The 18,191-nt window shown below is 52.5% G+C and overlaps 1 protein-coding gene across 2 annotated transcripts; it reads left to right on the forward strand.

Annotated features, from left to right (window-relative positions):
* The first annotated feature begins 1,708 nt into the window (after positions 1-1,708).
* Positions 1,709-9,252, forward strand: TYSND1 (trypsin like peroxisomal matrix peptidase 1). Of its 2 annotated transcripts, XM_065894506.1 has the most exons (4): positions 1,709-2,959; positions 4,703-4,833; positions 5,874-6,059; positions 8,316-9,252. In XM_065894506.1, exons 1-4 carry the CDS (start codon positions 1,788-1,790, stop codon positions 8,531-8,533), a joined length of 1,707 nt encoding a protein of 568 aa, XP_065750578.1. In that variant the 5' UTR covers positions 1,709-1,787; the 3' UTR covers positions 8,534-9,252. The 2 variants fall into 2 exon arrangements, with proteins under 2 accessions (XP_065750578.1, XP_065750579.1); XM_065894507.1 differs by lacking the exons at positions 4,703-4,833; positions 5,874-6,059 and having other exon boundaries at positions 1,788-2,959; positions 8,316-8,346.
* The last annotated feature ends 8,939 nt before the right edge of the window (positions 9,253-18,191 follow it).

Genomic DNA, 18,191 nt, shown 5'->3' on the forward strand with positions numbered 1-18,191 from the left:
ATGGATCATCATTCTCCTTTCTCAAACAGGTTTGTGTCGCTGGGAGCATTGAGCATTACCCTGTGTTGTGCTTGGGATACACCAAGCAGTGTTAGTTTATTCAAAATTTTGAGGCAGAAAGGCTATGTAATTTAAGTAGTAACTGAATATTTTCATTAATGCTGACATAAATACGTATTAAAATAATCTTATTAAAATTACTTTAGTTGACATTGTGATAGACCTTCATAAAATGTCTAGCTTGTGGTGACTGCTTCAGGGATATCCTGCAGCCCCCCAAAACATACTTGTTCATGTTCCTCTGTCCTCAGGGTGACTTCATTGGAAAAGTAAGGATGTTTTATGTCAGGGTAGAGCAGGGACGGCAAACTACAGCTCGTGGTCCAGATCTAGCCTGCTGCCTGTTTCTGTATGGCCTGTGAGAAAAATAAAAAAAAAAGAATGAAATTTTGTGACATGCCACAATTATATAAAATTCAAATTTCAGGGCCCATAAGTAAAATTTTATTGGAACACAGCCACCCCATTTCTTTAGCTTTTGCATGCTACAACAGCAGAGCTGAGTATTTAGGACAAAGAAGGTATGGCCCACAAAACCTCAGCTATTTATTTACACTCTGGCCTTTTACAGAAAAAATGACCCCTGATCTAGATAAATCCTGGCTGATGGTTATAAATCATTATATGAAATGTGCATAATGCAAACTATAGGGTTGTGTAATTTAAAACTTTGACTTCAGCTACTGTTTATCATAGTTTTAAAAGGCAATTTTTGGAGCAAATCCAGTTTCCATGAGATATGTAGGGTGTGGCTTTGGCATCAGAAGACCAGACGTGTAATCTTACGAGCTCCATTATCCCCCCTAGTGGATTACTGTACGGTTTACTTACAAAGTTTCAAAATACTGAACAGCTTTTTTTAAATTATTAATTAATTAATTATTGGCTGTGTTGGGTCTTAGTTGCTGCACGCGGGCTTTCTCTAGTTGCTGCAAGCAGGGGCTACCCTTCGTTGCGGTGCGCGGGCTTCTCATTGCGGTGGCTTCTCTTGTTGCGGAGCACGGGCTCTAGGCGAGCGGACTCAGTAGTTGTGGCACGTGGGCTGAGTAGTTGTGGCTCGCAGGCTCCAGAGCGCAGGCTCAGTAGTTATGGCACACAGGCATAGTTGCTCCGCGGCATGTGGGATCTTCCCAGACCAGGGCTCGAACCCGTGTCCCCTGCATTGGCAGGCAGATTCTTAACCTCTGCGACACCAGGGAAATACCCTGAACGCCTTCTTTGCCCGTCTTATCCCAGGGATCAGAGGTCGGATGTCTCCTACACCTGGGCAGATACTGACAGGTCCTGTACAAGGCCTGGGCAAGTCTAGCCACCTCAGGGCGCATTTATGTTCCCTTTCCTGAAGCTCAGCGAACAGAGACGAGACTAGGCTCCGAGGGACCAGCACGCCCCTATCTCCCAGTAAAGCCACATTCCTGTCACTCTCCCGGGTCTCTTCCTCCGGTCCCGCTTCGCCCTCAACGTCGCACAGGTGACCTGAACCATCTAGGGCGCGGAAAGGCGGGGTCAGCCTCGGCAGCCAATCAGGGCTCGGCCCCTAGCCCAGCCAATCGGGCCGGGCCAGTTGGGGCTTAGCCAATCCGGCCGGAAGAGGAAGACCTGGGATAGTGCCTGCGCTTCTCGCTGCCAGCTTTGGGTGGCGCTACGTGGGGTCAGCTGTTGCCGGCCGCGGTCCTTGCTCGCTCGCTTGTTCCCCGGGAAGCCCCTGGTGTGCCGTCCCCGAGGCCATGGGGCGGCAGTGGGGGCCAGCCATGAGGGCGGCCGAGCAGGCGGGCTGCGTGGTGAGCGCCATCCGGGCTGGGCAGCCCGAGGCGGGCTCGTGGAGCTGCAGTGGGGTGATCCTGAGCCGCCGCCTGGGCCTGGTGCTGTGCCACGGGGGCATCTTCACCCCCTTCCTGAGGGCCGGCAGCGGGGCGCTGACCGCGGCCGGCGCCGCCTTCCTGCCCGGCGACAGTTGCGGCGACGACCTGCGCCTGCACGTGCAGTGGGGCCCAACGGCCGCGAGTCCGGCAGGCCGCGCGGAGCGGGGCCGCCCGGGGCTGTGCACGCCCCAGTGCGCCGGCCTGGAGCCCGGCCCGCCCGCCCGGTTCCGCGGGCGGCCGCTGCAGCCCCCGCGCCCCGCCGAGCTGCTGCTGCTGTTGAGCTGCCCGGCCTTCCGGGGCCACTTCGCGCGCCTCTTCGGCGGCGAGGCGGCCAAGCAGTGGAGCTTCGCGAGCGCCGCACCGGACGACGAGGTGTCGGAGGAGGAGGAGGAAGACCAGCTGAGAGCGCTGGGCTGGTTCGCTCTGCTGCGCGTGCGGCCGGACCCGGAGAAGGAGGCGGAGGCGGAGGAGCGCGGGCCGGTATTGGCCGTGGCGCCTCTCGGGGCTGTGCCCAAGGGTGAGCCGCTGGTGGCCTGCGGCTCCCCGTTCGGGGCCTTCTGCCCCGACATCTTTCTCAACACGCTCAGCTGCGGCGTCCTCAGCAACTCGGCCGGCCCTCTGCTGCTCACCGACGCGCGCTGCCTGCCAGGCACCGAGGGTGGCGGCGTGTTCGAGGCGCGACCTGCGGGGTCGCTGGTGGCGCTGGTGGCGGCGCCCCTCTGCTGGAAGGCCCGAGAGTGGGTGGGCCTCACGCTGCTCTGCGCCGCCGCCCCTCTCCTCTGCGCCGCCCGAGCGGCCCTCTGCCGCCTGCACCCCGGCGCCGCCGCCCTGGCCGCCTTCCTACCGCATGAGATGGGCTCCCCGTGGGGCCTGACCCTCCGAGACCCCGGACCCCCCTGGGCAGCTGCGGCCGTGCTGGTGGAGTGCGGTTCCGTTTGGGGCTCCGGAGTGGCCGTGGCACCCCGCCTCGTGGTGACCTGCCGGCATGTGGCCCCTCGGGAGGCGGCCAAGGTCCTGGTGCGCTCCACCACCCCCAAGTAAGGCCCACAAGGTTGCCCCCACTCCACTCCCTCACCAGCTGTCATATCTGGATCTCAGGTCATAATCCTGAGGATTATGGAGGCCTTCTGGTCTCAGGCTCAATGCTTGGTGGTGCAGTGTGGTTAGAGACCTGGGACCCTCCCCTCATCCTTGGCACCCAGAACCCCAGAGTAGGGGGTTCTGGACCTCCTGGCAAGGGGTGAATGGGGCTTGGGCAAGATGACAAGCAACTCTGGGGAACTGTGGGGTGGTCCAGCATCCCTGACTAGGCATCTTTGAGCTCCCCCTCCCAGTCTGAATTCCTTCTGGGCAACTTCTCTGTCTCATCCTTGCACCCACACACCAGAGGCCCTTGAACAGAGTCTTCCTAACCCTGCCCTCTTTCCCCTGAATGCCATAGTGAAGCCCCAGGGGCCCAGGATGCTACCATCCTGGGTTAGGAGAGGAGCCTGTTACTCTTACTTGATTTTATCTCTTAGATCTTAACCAGAACTTCTCTTCTGGATCAAAATGAACAGATACGCGGTTCCACCTAATTAGAATGTGGGAGTGGGGACCAGGCAAATATATTTTGAACAATCATTGAGTGCTCTTGGCAGCCAGGTTGGGACTTCAGACAGTCATTTGTTCCCTCTCTGCAGGGTGAGCACTCTTACCCTCCTTTACTTTGACTTGCTGTGACAGTGGAGACAGCAGCCTTGGCTTCCTGGCTTGGTTTTCTAATACATGTTCTGTTTCTTCTGTAGTCCCAGGTGCTTGACTTAGGCCAAAGCAAACACTTGGTGTTTGCACCTTGGTGTTAATGCTCCTTGGTGTTAATGCCTGTTGTTCTGTCCCTGGCTCAGCCTCTCAGCCCAGACCTTTCCAAATGCTTCTATTGAACTCCTGAGGTTAACCCAGCCCTGCTTTGCCATAGAGTCCCCTCTGGCAGCCACCTGGACAGCCATGACTTTATAGGGAAGACTGATGATGAGAATTTTCCTCTGTGTGTGGTCCCCAATTCCTCACCCCTCCACCTACCCCCACATACTCTTGGTTCTAGGGAACGCAACAGGTCTGCTGGAAGCTACCCCTGCAGAGTGTGTAGTAGGAAGCCCCTGTGTAATCTTGGGCAATTTGCTGAATCTGTCTAAGTTGCTTTCCCATGACATGTAAAGTCTTGGAACAGCCTGCCACGTAGTAAGAGTTATAGAAGTGCTGGCATTTATGTAAACAGGGACCCAGAGGGATGAAATCGTATCATGTCTGCCCCCCCACCTGACAGGATTGTTGGTATCAAATGAGGCAGTAAAGGAAAATGTTGAGAATGTTTGCCCTGGCTCCTGCCACTAGCTATGTGACCTTGAGAAATTACTCAACTTCTCTGGGCCTCAAATGCACCATCCAAAATGGAGATAATACCAGTGCCTAGTTCATAGGGCAGCTGTGAGGACTAAATGAAATGATGTCCATAGAACATTAACACCAGGCCTGGCCCACAGTGCCCCCTAGGTGTCAGGTGTTTGTGATGATGGTGAGGCACCGGAAGCTTTACACAGGAGTACCCTGCAGTTGGTAGAGCATGTTTGGAAGTTCCACTGTGGATGTGCCCAGAGTTGCATGCTGGTATGTTTCAGGGCTGACACCAAATCTTTTGAGTCCCAAGTTCATGACTTTTACTGTCACTCTCATTATTTTGCTTCCTCCCCGTGCTGAGCGTTCAGAAAGCTAGCCTGTCATTTTGTTTTCCTTGTTCCCAGGAGCACCGTAATCTGGGGACATGTGGTATTTGCCACCCAGGAGACATCTCCCTATGATATAGCAGTGGTGAGCCTGGAGGAAGATCTAGATGGTGTCCCTGTACCTGTGCCCGCTGAGCATTTCCATGAAGGTAAAGGACAGAGGGGTTCTCTGGTCTGGGGTGAACCTCAGGAAGGAAAGTCAGTGTTGGGCGCTCTAACCCTGCAGATCAGGGGCCAGTCCCACAGGTCAGCTCCCTTCCCCACCCCTGCTGGAGTAATGAGTCAGGCTGGCACCTTGTTACATCCTGGTTACAGTGCTTTGGCCGGAGTTGCTCTTGGAGGCCTCCCTGCTCACGCCCAGCATGCCTAACGTCCTGGGGGGCATGTGGAATTCCCAGCGAAGGGTAAGGCACACCTTTTTCCTGAGGCCCCACAGCAGTGTAGTGTGTTGAGCCTTGGGGTCTCCTTATAACACTGCAGGCTGGTCTGAGAGATGTGTACTTTTGAGGCTCCCATGGCATGATTTGAGTAAAAGGCTTTGTGATGCTGCCACAGAAGTACCAGAGGTCTCGCTTTGTGGATGTCGTATGCTATAACGTAATAACAAGGATTACAAGCTCTCTGCTTTGGCATCTTCTGCCATTTATTAGCCCCGTGTCCTTAGGCAACTTAGTGAACTCTGCCTCAGTTTCCACATCTGTAAAATGGGGATAATGCTCCCTACTCCTGGGCCTTGTGAGGAATGGGTGAGATATTGTCTGTAAAGCACTTGGGGAAGGAAAGTGGTGCCTGCTTTGTAGTCATCATCACCATTTTAGTTTTACCAAGAGACTTCTTAGTCTCAGGAGGTGAGTGTTAATTTCACAAACATTTATTGAGCCCCTGGCTAGGTGCTGGGAATCCTAAAAAGTGACTACCCAGTCCAGCAGGGGAATGAGGGCTGGAGAACAGCCTGATGCTGAAGAGAAGTGGTTGAGCAGATACAGTGCTGGGAGCTCAGTGGAGGTCCCGGCCTGTTCCTGTGGGGGGCCTGGGGAAAGTTCTCATGGAGGCAAGAGTATCTGAGCAGAAACTCAAACGGCAGAGAGGGTTTAGAAATTTGGAGTGGCCAGGGAGGGGGTTGGGGAATGTGTGAGTCCTGCCAGACAGAGGAGGCTCCCCAGCTTAACCCTTCTTCCCTCCCTGGCAGGCGAGGCTGTCAGTGTGGTGGGCTTCGGTGTCTTTGGCCAGGCCTGCGGGCCCTCGGTGACCTCAGGCATCCTGTCAGCTGTGGTGCAGGTGGATGACACACCAGTGATGCTTCAGACCACGTGTGCTGTGCATGGTGGCTCCAGTGGGGGACCTCTCTTCTCCACCTGCTCCGGGGACCTCCTGGGTAACCAGCTCCTTGGTCCTCTCCCAGCCTTCCCCTTGCCAGAGCCTCAGTCCCATCCTGCGAGTGCTTGGTTTCCAGCCCTGGGAGCCACCCTCTGTCTGGAAAGATGGTGGGCCTTATGCACAGAGGTAGTTAGCCAAGGTTTTCAGGCTCTTGTGCTTCTGAGGGTGGAGAGGGACAGAAGCTGAGCTTGGAGGGAAGAGATCTGAGTTCTGGTCGCTTCTCTGCCACTGAGCCACTGCACAACCTTGGGTAAGTCACTTAATGTCATTTGATCTGTGAGACTCAGGAGTTGGATTAGTCCAAGGGTCACAAACTCGAAAGCCTACAGAGGCTGGGCTGTTAAAGTGAATGAATGAGTGAGTGAGTGAGTGAAGACAGCAGTGAGTGGAGGGCAAGGGGGAACTGGGGTGAACACCACTCAGCTCTAGTACATTGTTGCCTCATTACAAAGATATGTGGGCCTAACGCTGGCTGACTCCAATTTTTCACAAGCAGCTGTGAACCTTTTTTTTTTTTTCTCAGAATTCCTAACCACACCCCCGTGAGAAATGAATTTACCAGCTAGAGAACAGTGTTTGAGCACGTACGGTTCTTTTTATCTTTAGCCTTAAAGTGTCCAGTCAAAACGCTCTTTTCCAAAGTTTCTTAGATTAGCTCCTTCCCCTTCCCCTTCAGTATAGTTATGTGATTCCTTTGAAATAGAGTTAGGTACATTTGTCCTAGTCTGCATTCCATTTTTCTCCCATATACTGGTTGACCTTTTAAAAGATATATACCGATAAGTGGACACAGAAATAAATGTAGATGTGTGTATGCATGACTTAGTGTGTGTGTGTGTGTGTGTGTGTGTGTGTAGATATATGTGACTCCTAGCTCGGTCTGCTGAGAGGGGCTAGAAGCAGTGACATCCATTTGTAATGAGCACAGCGAGAGTTCAGATCTTGGTTTCTAAGAGTCATTCTCTAGGGCTGCCTTGTGGTGCTGGAAAGGAGGGAGGGGTAGCAATAACAGCAGCAGCAAAATGATGGGCACGTCAGGTGTTGAAAGAACCAGGAGATGACGTGAAGGAGCTCCTGCTGGAACAGCTTGAGCAGCAAAACAAATGGTAGCAGTTTTGGTTTTCAGAAGAATTCCCATTAATGAATGTAGAAGAAATGAGGGAAATAGAAAATCACTATTAGGACACCCCGGTAGGAACTGCTGCCGACAGGATCCATCGATGAATGCCAAAATCAGTAGGCAAAAGTTTAAGTAGAAACAAGATAACTGCATAATCCTAAAATATTTTGTACTTACCAAGAGGGTAATAGTAAGTCTACAGCGGAGAAACCTGGCAGATACCACCCAAGTAATGAAGGTTAACATCGCAAGCAGTGCTTATAGTCAGCACACATTTCCTGATAGCATGCACTGAAAGGGACACATTGCTTCTATGGTTTTCTTCTCAGTGATGTTTAACCTCAATCTTATCATGAGAAAACATCAGGTAAACCCAAATTGAGGGACATTCTACAGAATAACTGACCTGTACTCTTCAAAGTGTCAAGGCCATGAAAGATAAGGAGAGACCGTGGAAGTGACCCAGATGGGAGGAGACCTAGGAGACATGACGACTAAATGCCATGTGGGATCCTGGATCAGAAAAAGAGCATTAGTGCAAATACTGGTACATCCAAGTGAGTTCTGTACTTTAGTTAATAGCATTTCACCAAGGTTAATTTCTTGGTTTTGATGAATGCTGTATGGTGACGTAAGGAAAAGCTGGGTGAAGGGTATACAGGAATTCTGTACTATTTTGGCAAGACTTCTGTTAAGTCTAAAATTGTCTTCAAAAAATTCATACACATGCACTGAGCAGGCCAAACAAAATTTCTGTGTGGGTCTGATTCATTTATTCAGTCACTCAGCTAGTATTTGTTGAGGTCGTCCTTTGCCAGGCACTGTTCCAGGTACTGGGGAGACTGCATGGACAGAACACAGCAGTCCTGCCCTCATGGAGCTGAAAGATAACAGAAGTTGGAGAGAGGGATAACAAAACAAGTGAAACATGGGGTATTAGATACTGATAGTGTTGGGGAGAAAGTAAAGCCGGGAAGGAGGACTGAGGCATGAGGAGCCCGTGTCCATGAATGAAGCCTGGTGCCTGTCACTACGAGGGGGCTTCAGGCAGGTCTAGGGCCTCCAGGCTGGAGGTGAGCCTCCCTCCCCTGTCCCCTGGCTCACACCCTCTTTTCCTCTCTGGCTCCTGAACAGGCATCATCGCCAGCAACACCCGGGACAATAACACGGGGGCCACCTACCCCCACCTGAACTTCAGCATTCCCATCACGGTGCTCCAGCCAGCCCTGCAGCGGTACAGCCAGGCAGGCGACCTGGGCGGCCTCCGCCAGCTGGACCGCGCCCCTGAGCCAGTGAGGGTGGTGTGGCGGCTGCAGCGACCCCTGGCAGAGGCCCCGCGGAGCAAGCTCTGAAGCTGTGGCACCCCTCTAGAGAGAAGAGCAACCATCTGATGCCATGGGGAGCGCTGAGGCTGGTGGCCTGAGGACCCTGACACGGCACACCCCAGCCAGGCTGCATCCCCATCACCACCCACCTTGCTCAGCTCTGGAGTCTGGACCAAACTTCTCTTTAGCCCCCACGGATCTCTCACCTGCCAGCCCGTTTTGGGGTGCTTTCTAGAGCCGCCACCTCTCTCTTCCCCCAACACTAGGCTCAGCTCTGTTCTTTCCTCTTCTGGGGAGCGCAGTACAACCGTACAACAGACAGACCTGGTCCTGACAGACAGATGTTACTGGAAGGCAGGCCCAGCCACGGTTCCCTGTCTCCTGAGGGTCACTGGGCACCTGCAGCGGCGGCTTCCCTGGGGCCTGGGCTCCTCTCTGCTCTCCTTCAGAATGGGGCTGACAGCACTGGGGCTTCCTCAGAAAACCTCAGCAGAGAGGCCCTGTTCTGAAGACCAGAGGCGGAAGGGAAAGAGCATCTTCCTGTTCTGCTGGACCAGCGGTGGCGTCCCCGAAAGCCAGGACTCCCGGCTTTTCATGTGTCGGGTGCCCTGACCTGCAGGGGCACACTGACAGTGCCTTAATTTTCCGGCCCGTAAAGTGGCTCTCAGGGGTCGGGGTGGGGGGGGGGAGGGGTAGAATGTGTCTGGTTAGGGTTTGGGAATAAACAGGACCTTCGAGGGACAGGACCTACTTCTAGATATAAGCTTCTTTCTTTTCCTTCTTTGTTTTGAGAGTTGAATGGGGAATAGGAAAGCAGCAGGAACAGAAATATACCTTTCCATCCTGCTTTCTCAGGGGGTTTGATCTCACGGGACACTCTTGCGCCAGACTAGTCCTGGCAGCTGGCCATGGTGCCAGTTAGCACTGGGTGGGGCTTGCAGATCCCAGACGGCGGTGGCCTTGGCCTGGCAGCAACTGTTTACAGGCTGCCTGGATGGACCCAGGCCTGTGCCAGGTCCTGGAATGGATGGGAGTTGGGGAGTTCAAAGGTGAATGAGGCCAAGGCAGGCCCTAGGAACTAAGACCAACCCTGGGAGTCAGGAACATGCACTGTGTGCCCAGGGCCCTGCCTGTGTAAGCCGTCAAGAAATGATGGTTAAATCACTGACAGGTTGAATGCCATTGGGGAATGACTGGGGGAGAGGGGGCTAATCTAAGCAGAGAGAATTGCTGGGAATACTTTGTTTCTAACATCTGTTTGCTGAGCGCCAGCTCTGGGCAACCACAGAACACCCCTGAGACAGTTGTTCCCCTCTGTGTGGATTAGGAGTGGGGCCAGAGGGCAAAGTTAGCTTGAGAGAAATTCTGTAGTAAATTTATGGAGGTGGGGAGGGAGAGCCGAGTTCTGACTTGGCTGCAAGTGGGAAGGGGAGGATTTATCCCAGCATGTGTGGGTACCAAGGAGCTCAGGCTATTCCGGGGAGACTGGTGTGTCACCCCGTTAGTGGAATGAGCAGGGCGTCTCTGTCCTGTTCAGGTGGAAGACCACGTCCAGGGGCCCAGAGCAGGGAGGGTCAGGCAAGGATTCATGCAGCTGAACACTGAGGGGAGAGTAGGTGTTTACCAGATGGAAACAGGAAACAGGGAGGGTGTCCAGATTGAGGGCAGTGGGAGCTGGGACAAGGAAGTGTGAAACTACATTTGTGTGTCTGGCCATGCTAAGTGGAGAAGAGATTGGAATGGAGGCTGGGGAACCAGTGACAATGGCCCTGGTGACGGGGAAGGTGGCCACAGCAGGCCTGGTGGGCATAGAGATCAAGCATGACACAGGAGCTGGACCTGACTGGATGTGGGGCAATGCAGAGAGAGAGAAGGGTCAAATGGTGCTGGGTCTCTAGCCAGGATAGTGATGAGTGGCTGACACGTTTAGGGACGAGATGTTTCCTTGGGTGTCCGTGGGATCTCAAGTAGAGAGGCACAGCAGGCTGTTAAGTGGATGAGTTAGGATAGCGCCATAAAAGGTTCCCTCTCCCCCATCTCAGTGGCTTAATACAACAGAAGTTTGTTTATTGCTCATGTAAAGTCCAAAGTCACGCACCTGACCAGGAAGTGGGGGAGGATGGCTCCTGTGCAGTCCTGGTTGAGGGACCAAGCTCCTTCCTTCTTGCGGCTCTGTCACTGGGTCTGGGACCTCAGATCCTCTGCCAGGTCTTCTGTACCTGGATGGTGGATGGGGGAAGAGAGAGGGGAGAAGATATTCCTCCTTCTTTTTTAAAAAATGATTTTATTTTGAAGCAGTTTTAAACTTACAGAAAAGTAGCAAGAATCCCCACGCGCCCTTCCCCCAGATACCCCATACCATTTGTGCCATATGCCCCAGTGATGTTCTCTGTAACAAAGAGACCTCATTTGGGATCATGAGTTCTACCCACTTGCCATGGCTGTCTCCCCTTTGACTTGGAGCAGCTCCTAAGGCTTTCCTTGAGTTTGATGCCCTTGACCTTCCTGCAGAAAACAGGGCAGTCCTTTTGCAGAATGTGCCTTAGCTTGGGTTTGTCCACACTTCCTCATGATTAGATTCGGGATACACATCTTTGGGATATAACATTAGTGATGTTGTCTTATCATCATGTTCTACTGGGTGGTGCATGATCTTTATTTGTCAGATTATAGATGATAACCTTGATCATTTGAGTAAGACGGTGCCTGCTAGGTTTCTCCACCGTAAGGTTCCTTTTTTCCTTGGTAATTAATAAGTATTTGTGTGGCAGTATCTGGAGACTATGTACGTACCCCTATCCCGCTTTCATCTACCATGCTTAGCACCCACTGATGTCCCTTGGCTGAATAACTTTAATGTTTGCCCAATGGAAATTTTTTATTTTCATTTTTCCTCCTACATTTATGCGCTGGCTTTCTATTGTAAGTAAAAGCTTTCCCTCCTCTCTGTTTAATTATATCTGTGTGGAATCATGGATTCATAGTTTATTCAATGGATTATAATCTATTGTTATCATTATTTTGATGTTCCAATCGTCCATATTGACCAGCGAGAGCTCCTTCAAACTAGCTTCTGTGTTCTTTTGACATCTCCCCATCATTCTTTAAGCACTTCCTTCAAAACAAAATGTTGTAGACTTACTTTGTACTTTCCCTGGAATCAGCCACTTCTCCAGTGTCCTCTTTACTAGAGAACGGTATTTAGAAGCAAAGATCTAGGTACTAGGTGTGCTTCTTACTCTGAGGTGTTGCTGCTCCCAGGCCCTCTCGGTAAACAGACCTTACATCTATATTTATTTCTATCTCCATATGTTGCAAGCCATGCCACGCGTTAACACTGATAGTTCCAATTTGATATCACAAGTTCAATACCACAAGGTTCATTCTAGCTCTCCCCTTTGCATATTGGTACCTCCCTCCTGTCAGTGAGAAACACAGCTACATTATCCTCAATATATTAACTTGTTTGCTCCATCCCTTGCATGTAGCTAGTCTTCTGACCCTGTCAGGCTGCCCCTGCCACTCTGCTCTGATGCTGCTCTTATACGGGTCACCATTACTGCTCCGCACAAGCCTGCCTCATGATTTTTTTGACTTCATTTTTTGACAGAGGTAGAGCTGGAGCCTGCGAGGGGGCTGAGAAGAGACAAGCAGAGGCACAGGAAGAAACCCAGGGAGGCTAAGACCTAGGTCAGCAGGGCAGACACCAGAATCTGTTTTCCTCTCTTTGTGGCCATACACTAGACTGCATCTCCTGGCCACCCTCACGGTCAGGTGTGTCCGTGAGTTCCAAAGGGCAGAAAGGAGGTGTGCCACTTCCAGGCCTGGCCTATAAGAAACTTCTACCTGGCCTTCTCTGCACCCTATCCCCTGTCCCTGGTGGGAGTAGAGGCATCCCTTAAAAGAGACCTTTGGGGGCTTCCCTGGTGGCACAGTGGTTGAGAGTCTGCCTGCCGATGCAGGGGACACAGGTTTGTGCCCCGGTCTGGGAAGATCCCACATGCCGCGGAGCGGCTAGGCCCGTGAGCCATGGCCGCTGAGCCTGCACGTCTGGAGCCTGTGCTCGGCAACGGGAGAGGCCACAACAGTGAGAGGCCTGCGTTCCGCAAAAAAAAAAAGATCTCGTTGAATCTTTTCTACAGTGATTCGGGTAGGTGCTAATATTTGCATTAAGTAGGTGAAGATGGATTATCTGTCACCAAACTGGCTTGATCCTACTTCCAGTTTGTAGCTTGCAGCAGTACATTTCTTGACAGATCCGAGTGCTTTCTTCTTCTCCCTGGACTCCGCTCCTGCCCAGTTTACCCAGTTTCAGGCAGCCCTCCCATTGCCCTGTCTTTTCACCCTCCAACATAACTCAGACCTCACTCTTCAGCTTAAAACCCATCAGTGGCATCCCGTTGCCCTTGGGATCACACGGGCAGTCTTTACCAGAACCTGGAGGCTTGTGCCACCCTGCCACATTGGGCCACTCTGTCCCCGACCACTTCTGCAATGCCCCTGCTCTCAGCTATTTATCCTGCCTTGGTCTTTGCACACCCAGAGCATACTTGCTTTCTCTCTGCCCAGGGCTAACTTCTCAACCTTGGAGAGAGGCCTTGGCACCCTTCTTTTGCCCCCGGTCTTTCTTACTGCAATTAGTGATACATATGTTTTATTGTTGTTTAGTATTTTTTCCTAGTATTACCTGGAGGAAAACAGAAACCATGCCTGCATTGTTCTACATTTTACAACCCCTCACTCCCACCCCTCACGCCCAGCACAATGCCAGGCGTGGAGTAGGTGCTCAACTGGGTTTGCATTTTTGTTTATATGTGTGAAGGCAGGAGGCTGGTGATCCGTCCGAGATCGCACAGCCAGTGCCGGGGCCCGCGCTCTAAAGGCTGGAGAGGCGTCCGGCAAAGGAGCCGGACCGAACTTTGAGCAGAGTCCGAGGGGCCAGGGCAGCGCGGGCGTCCTCGACAGTAGCGGTCGAGTGCTAACGGTCGGGTCGATTGGCTTCCCGGGCCGGCGGCGCGGGCGGGCCGGAGGCTGCAGTTCCCCGGGGCGCCGCCGGGGGCATAGCCGAGGCTGGAGGGCAGACGCGCCGAGACTGGAGAGCAGACGCGCCGAGTCACGCCGGCAAGGGAGGGGCCTCCGGCCCGGCGGCGACTACGGGAGCTGCTGACAGGAGCGGGAGCCGGAACGGGAGCCGGAACGGCAGCCGGAACGGCGGGAGGCCGCTGGCAGGTGAGGGGCGCGTCGGGCGAGCTCTGCGGGACCCCCGCGCCTGCAGGGCCCCAAGAAGCCGAAACAGCGTCCGGGGCCGGGGAGGAGAGGGCGGTCGTCTAGGACAGTGGTCCCGAATCTTTTTGGCACGAGGGACCGGTTTCGTGGAAAAAAACTTTTCCACGGACGCCGGGGGCGGGGTGTGGGTGGGAGGGGAACGGTTCAGGCGGTAATGCGAGCGATAGGGGGGATGCAGAGCGGCAGATGAAGCTTTGCTCGCTCGCTCGCCCGCCGCACCTCCTGCTGTGCGGCCCGGTTCCTAACAGGCCTAGGACTGGTATAGGTCCGCGCCCCCAACCCCTGGTCTAGGATGAGGGACTGAGGCCTGCACCAACCCAGGTCCCTCAAAACTCAACGGGGAGCTTTGCTCCCAGTGAGGACGGAGCAAACTCGCCTCCTCCGCGTCCGCTCCCCGCCCCCCAAATCCCTGCTAAGTCTTCCTAAGTAAGACAAACCCCCCGTCACCCCCCCCTCAAATCCCGGGAGGGCTCCGAGGGTCGCCGCTGGGCGGTGGAAGCTGCTGCGGGGCGGACGGAAGCCCGTGTCACAGGCAGGAGGAAAGCCTCAGTGTCCAGGAGGAAAATGCCTGGGGTTACCCAGTGCCCATAGGCTCCAGGGTGCACTGGGAGGTCCTGCTTCTTCACGGAGCCCCAGCTTCCACCGGGGCACTAAGGCCAGAGGTGGCCCAACTAACTCTGGTGGGGCCGGAGGTTGGGGGGAAGCCCAGGACTCCTGATCCACCGGGAGCTGCTTTTAGTGCCTGATGTTGGGCGCTTTTCTTTCAACAGCACCCACTAAACACACCCTGCCTTTCCCCTCTGATTAGACTTCCTTTGACCCTTGGTTGTACCGTGAGGGTGGGGAGGGGAGAGGTGCTTAGGAGCTGACGGTCCCACCGGAGGACAGGCACAGGGCAGAAGGTCAGACATAGTTTGTGAAGGGGCTTCCAAGTTTGTGAAGGGGCTTCCAAGTTTGTGAAGGGGCTTTCAGGTGTCCTGGCTCTGCACCTTGTGTTCAAAGGCCAACATGTAAAATATGTAAATATATAAATTATCAAGGAGGCCTGCTTGGGTGTGTGTATGTGCCCCAGGCTTTCAGAGCCCTCCAAGGAAGACCGTCTGTAACCCTGCATCTAGAAGGTCCATTTCACAGGAGAAGACTGAGGCCCAGCTGGGCGGGGCCTTGCTCGGGACTACCCAGCAGTTAGGGAGGAGCTGGGTAGAGGGGGTGTGCTCCAGGGCCAGCCTGATCTTTGTGTCTGGTGGTGAAAAGAGGAAGCCAGGGTCCAGGCACAGATCATGGGGATGTTAAGGGAACCACAAAGTGACTGGCTCCCAGGAGACCGTACAAGTTGTGTGGCCTAGGCTTCAGCACCGGAGCCTGTATGACACCCTCATGAGCCCGTCTGCCCAGAAGTGCCCTCTCCTGAGGGCATGAAAGGACAGCCCTCTTCAGACTTTGAGCCTCTTTCAGAAATTGGTCTTTTTGGGTTTTGTTCACCATGTGTTCCCTGGGGGACTGGTCTTGGAGTGCCCACTCTCAGCCTGGTCCCTGGGGTCCACTGAGGGAGGCTGCCCACCCCTCTGCCTTCGCCGGGTTGGAGAGATATATTCATGGAGCTTCAAGTCACACTGTAGGCCCTCTCATCCAGGATGGCCGCTCTGGACATGGCTGTGGAAATCTACCTTGGGAGTCACTGGTGAGCGCTCAAAAGCTCGGTGTTTTATTTGTAATCTCTATGAAACAATTCTGGGACGACATCTTTGCTTTGATCAGAGCCCACATGGTTCCGCTGTGTGTCTTCTGAGGCATGACCGCCCCACAGCTTTGGCCTAAATATAACTTCCTTGCTTTTCAGTAGATTCCTAAAAGCCCTTTGTCTGTATTATTAGAGAAGAATCCCCCTGGGATCAGGCTGGGTGTCCTTGGCAGAGAAAACAGGATTTACTGAGAAAATTTGAGTGTAGACCATACTGTGTGTGTGTTGGGGGAGGGGCAAAGGCAAAATTACTTGTGAGTTGCTGGACAGTTAGGAATTGTTTTCTTGGACCTGCTTTTTTTAATAACTTTTATTTATTTATTTATTTATTTTTGGCTGCGTTGTGTCTTCGTTGCTGTGCACAGGCTTCCTCTAGTTGTGGCAAGTGGGGGCTACTCTTTGCAGCAGTGCGCGGGCTTCTCATTGCGGTGGCTTCTCTTGTTGTGGAGCGCAGGCTCTAGGTGCGTGGGCTTCAGTAGTTGTGGCACGTGGGGTCAGTAGTTGTGGCTCATGGGCTGTAGAGCACAGGCTCAGTACTTGTGGCGCACGGGCTTAGTTGATCCGCGGCATGTGGGATCTTCCAGGACCAGGGCTCGAACCCGTGTCCCCTGCATTGGCAGGCGGATTCTTAACCACTACACCACCAGGAAAGTCCCCTTGGACCTGCTTTTATGCTAACATTCCTGCATCTGGGAAGATTCAGTTAAGATTCTCTGTGCTCATTCTCTTGCCTTGATGGTCAGTAAATCAGATGGTAGGTTTGCAGTTCCTCAAAAAGTAAAATCTAGAGTTACCATAGGACCCAGCAATTTCACTCCCAGGTATAAACTTAAGAGAATTTTTTGTTCACACAAAAAGTTGTACACAGATATTCATAGCAGCCTTATTCATATCAGCCAAAAGGTGGAAACAACCCAAATGTCCATCAACTGACAAATGGATAAACAAAATGTGGTATCTCCATACAATGGAATATTACTCAGCCATAAAAAGGAATGAAATACTGTTATAAGTTACAGCTTGAATGAATCTTGAAAATGTTGCACTAAGTGAAAGAAGCCAGACACAAAAGGTATGGAATAGGCAAATCTATAGCGACAGAAAGATTAGTGGTTGTCTGGGCCTGGAGGGAGGAGGGAATGAGGAGTGAATGCTAATGGATGTGGGGTCTTTTAGGGGAGGGGGTGATGAAAATGTTCTGGTATTAGATTGTGGTGATGGTTGCACAACTTTATGAACGTACTAGAAATCACCGAGTTGTACACGCTGAGGTAGTGAATTTTATAATATATGAAAAAAGATCTCAATTTAAAACATTAGACTGTAGGAAGCCAGCTCTGTCTTTAAAGCTTTATTATTTCATTTAAAAACATTCAAACGGTACAAAAAAGGGGGGGAAAAGCTCAAAGAAGAAAGTAAAAACATCATCTGGCAACCACTATTAGCATTTTGGTTTAGAGTGCAGATCTGGCCAGACTGTTGAGGATTGAACTGGGGCAAGTTACTGAAATTCTTTCCAAAATGAGGAGGAAACCCCACCTGTTCAACGCAAAGACATTGATAAAAGCGCAGTGGATGCTCACTGTTGTCATCATTACTTGTATGTGTGTATATGTAGCTAGGTGCCTGGGTCTGATGGCCCACAATGGAGATTAGGCTCTACATGACTTTCTATTATCTGACTTTTTGATGGACAAGCTTTTTTTTTTTTTTCCTAAGACTTTATGTTTTTAGAGTAGTCTTAGGTTCACAGCAAAACTGAGTGGAAGGCACAGAAATTTCCTATATGCCTCCTGCCCTGACACGTGCATAGCCTCTTCCATTATCGACATCACTCACCAGAGTGGTGTGTTTGTTACTGAACCTACATTGACATAATCACCCACAGACCATAGCTTACATTACGTTTCACTCTTGGTCTTGTGCAGTCTGTGGGTGCGGATGAATCATGGACAAACTTTTCATGTAAAAAATCTTGCACTGTAAAATTGAATGTCTCCAGAATATTCCATTGTATGGGTGTGTAATAGTGTATCCTCTAATCTCCCGTTGGTGGAGGTTTCCATTGATTGATGGAGTCGCCCACTGATTGAGGCTGTTTGCCCAGCACTGCTGCTACATTAGATCATATAATTCAACATCATCAGTTGCACGCTTGCTTTTTGAGCACCTGCTGGGTGTGTGGCTAGGAGTGCTGGTCCATGGCTTAAGCCGATGATTTAGGTGTCTGGTGAAGTAGGTCATGGCCGAGCAGAGGGGAGTCTAGCTGTCCTCGGGTCCAGGTGAGAATTGGCATTGGAAGAGCCAAGGGAGAGGTGGGTGTCCAAGAGTGTTGGGCAAGGGAGGCTGCCGAGGAGAAAGGGTGGAATGGGCTGGAGTGCCACCAGGCCCCCATTCCCCAAGTGGGTGTATCAGAGGTTAGTGGAGGAGAGAGAACAGATTTCAGGAGAGGCCTCAGTCGGCTTGTGGTGTAAAAGCGCCTCCCCTCCCTGGCCCAGCTATGGCAGCCCCTCCTGGGCCTGGGTGTGCCCTCAGGCCCCAGACTCTGCACAGGAACTCTAAAGAATCAATTCACCTTTACTGAGGGCTGTGCCTAGTTGGGTGAGGCCAGGGTTTGTCCTTTGGGGAAGCCAGTTAATGATCCTGGGGGGCTGGGGG

The sequence above is a fragment of the Phocoena phocoena genome, chromosome 16 (genome assembly GCF_963924675.1).
Source record: "Phocoena phocoena chromosome 16, mPhoPho1.1, whole genome shotgun sequence".
Classification (NCBI taxonomy): domain Eukaryota; kingdom Metazoa; phylum Chordata; class Mammalia; order Artiodactyla; family Phocoenidae; genus Phocoena; species Phocoena phocoena.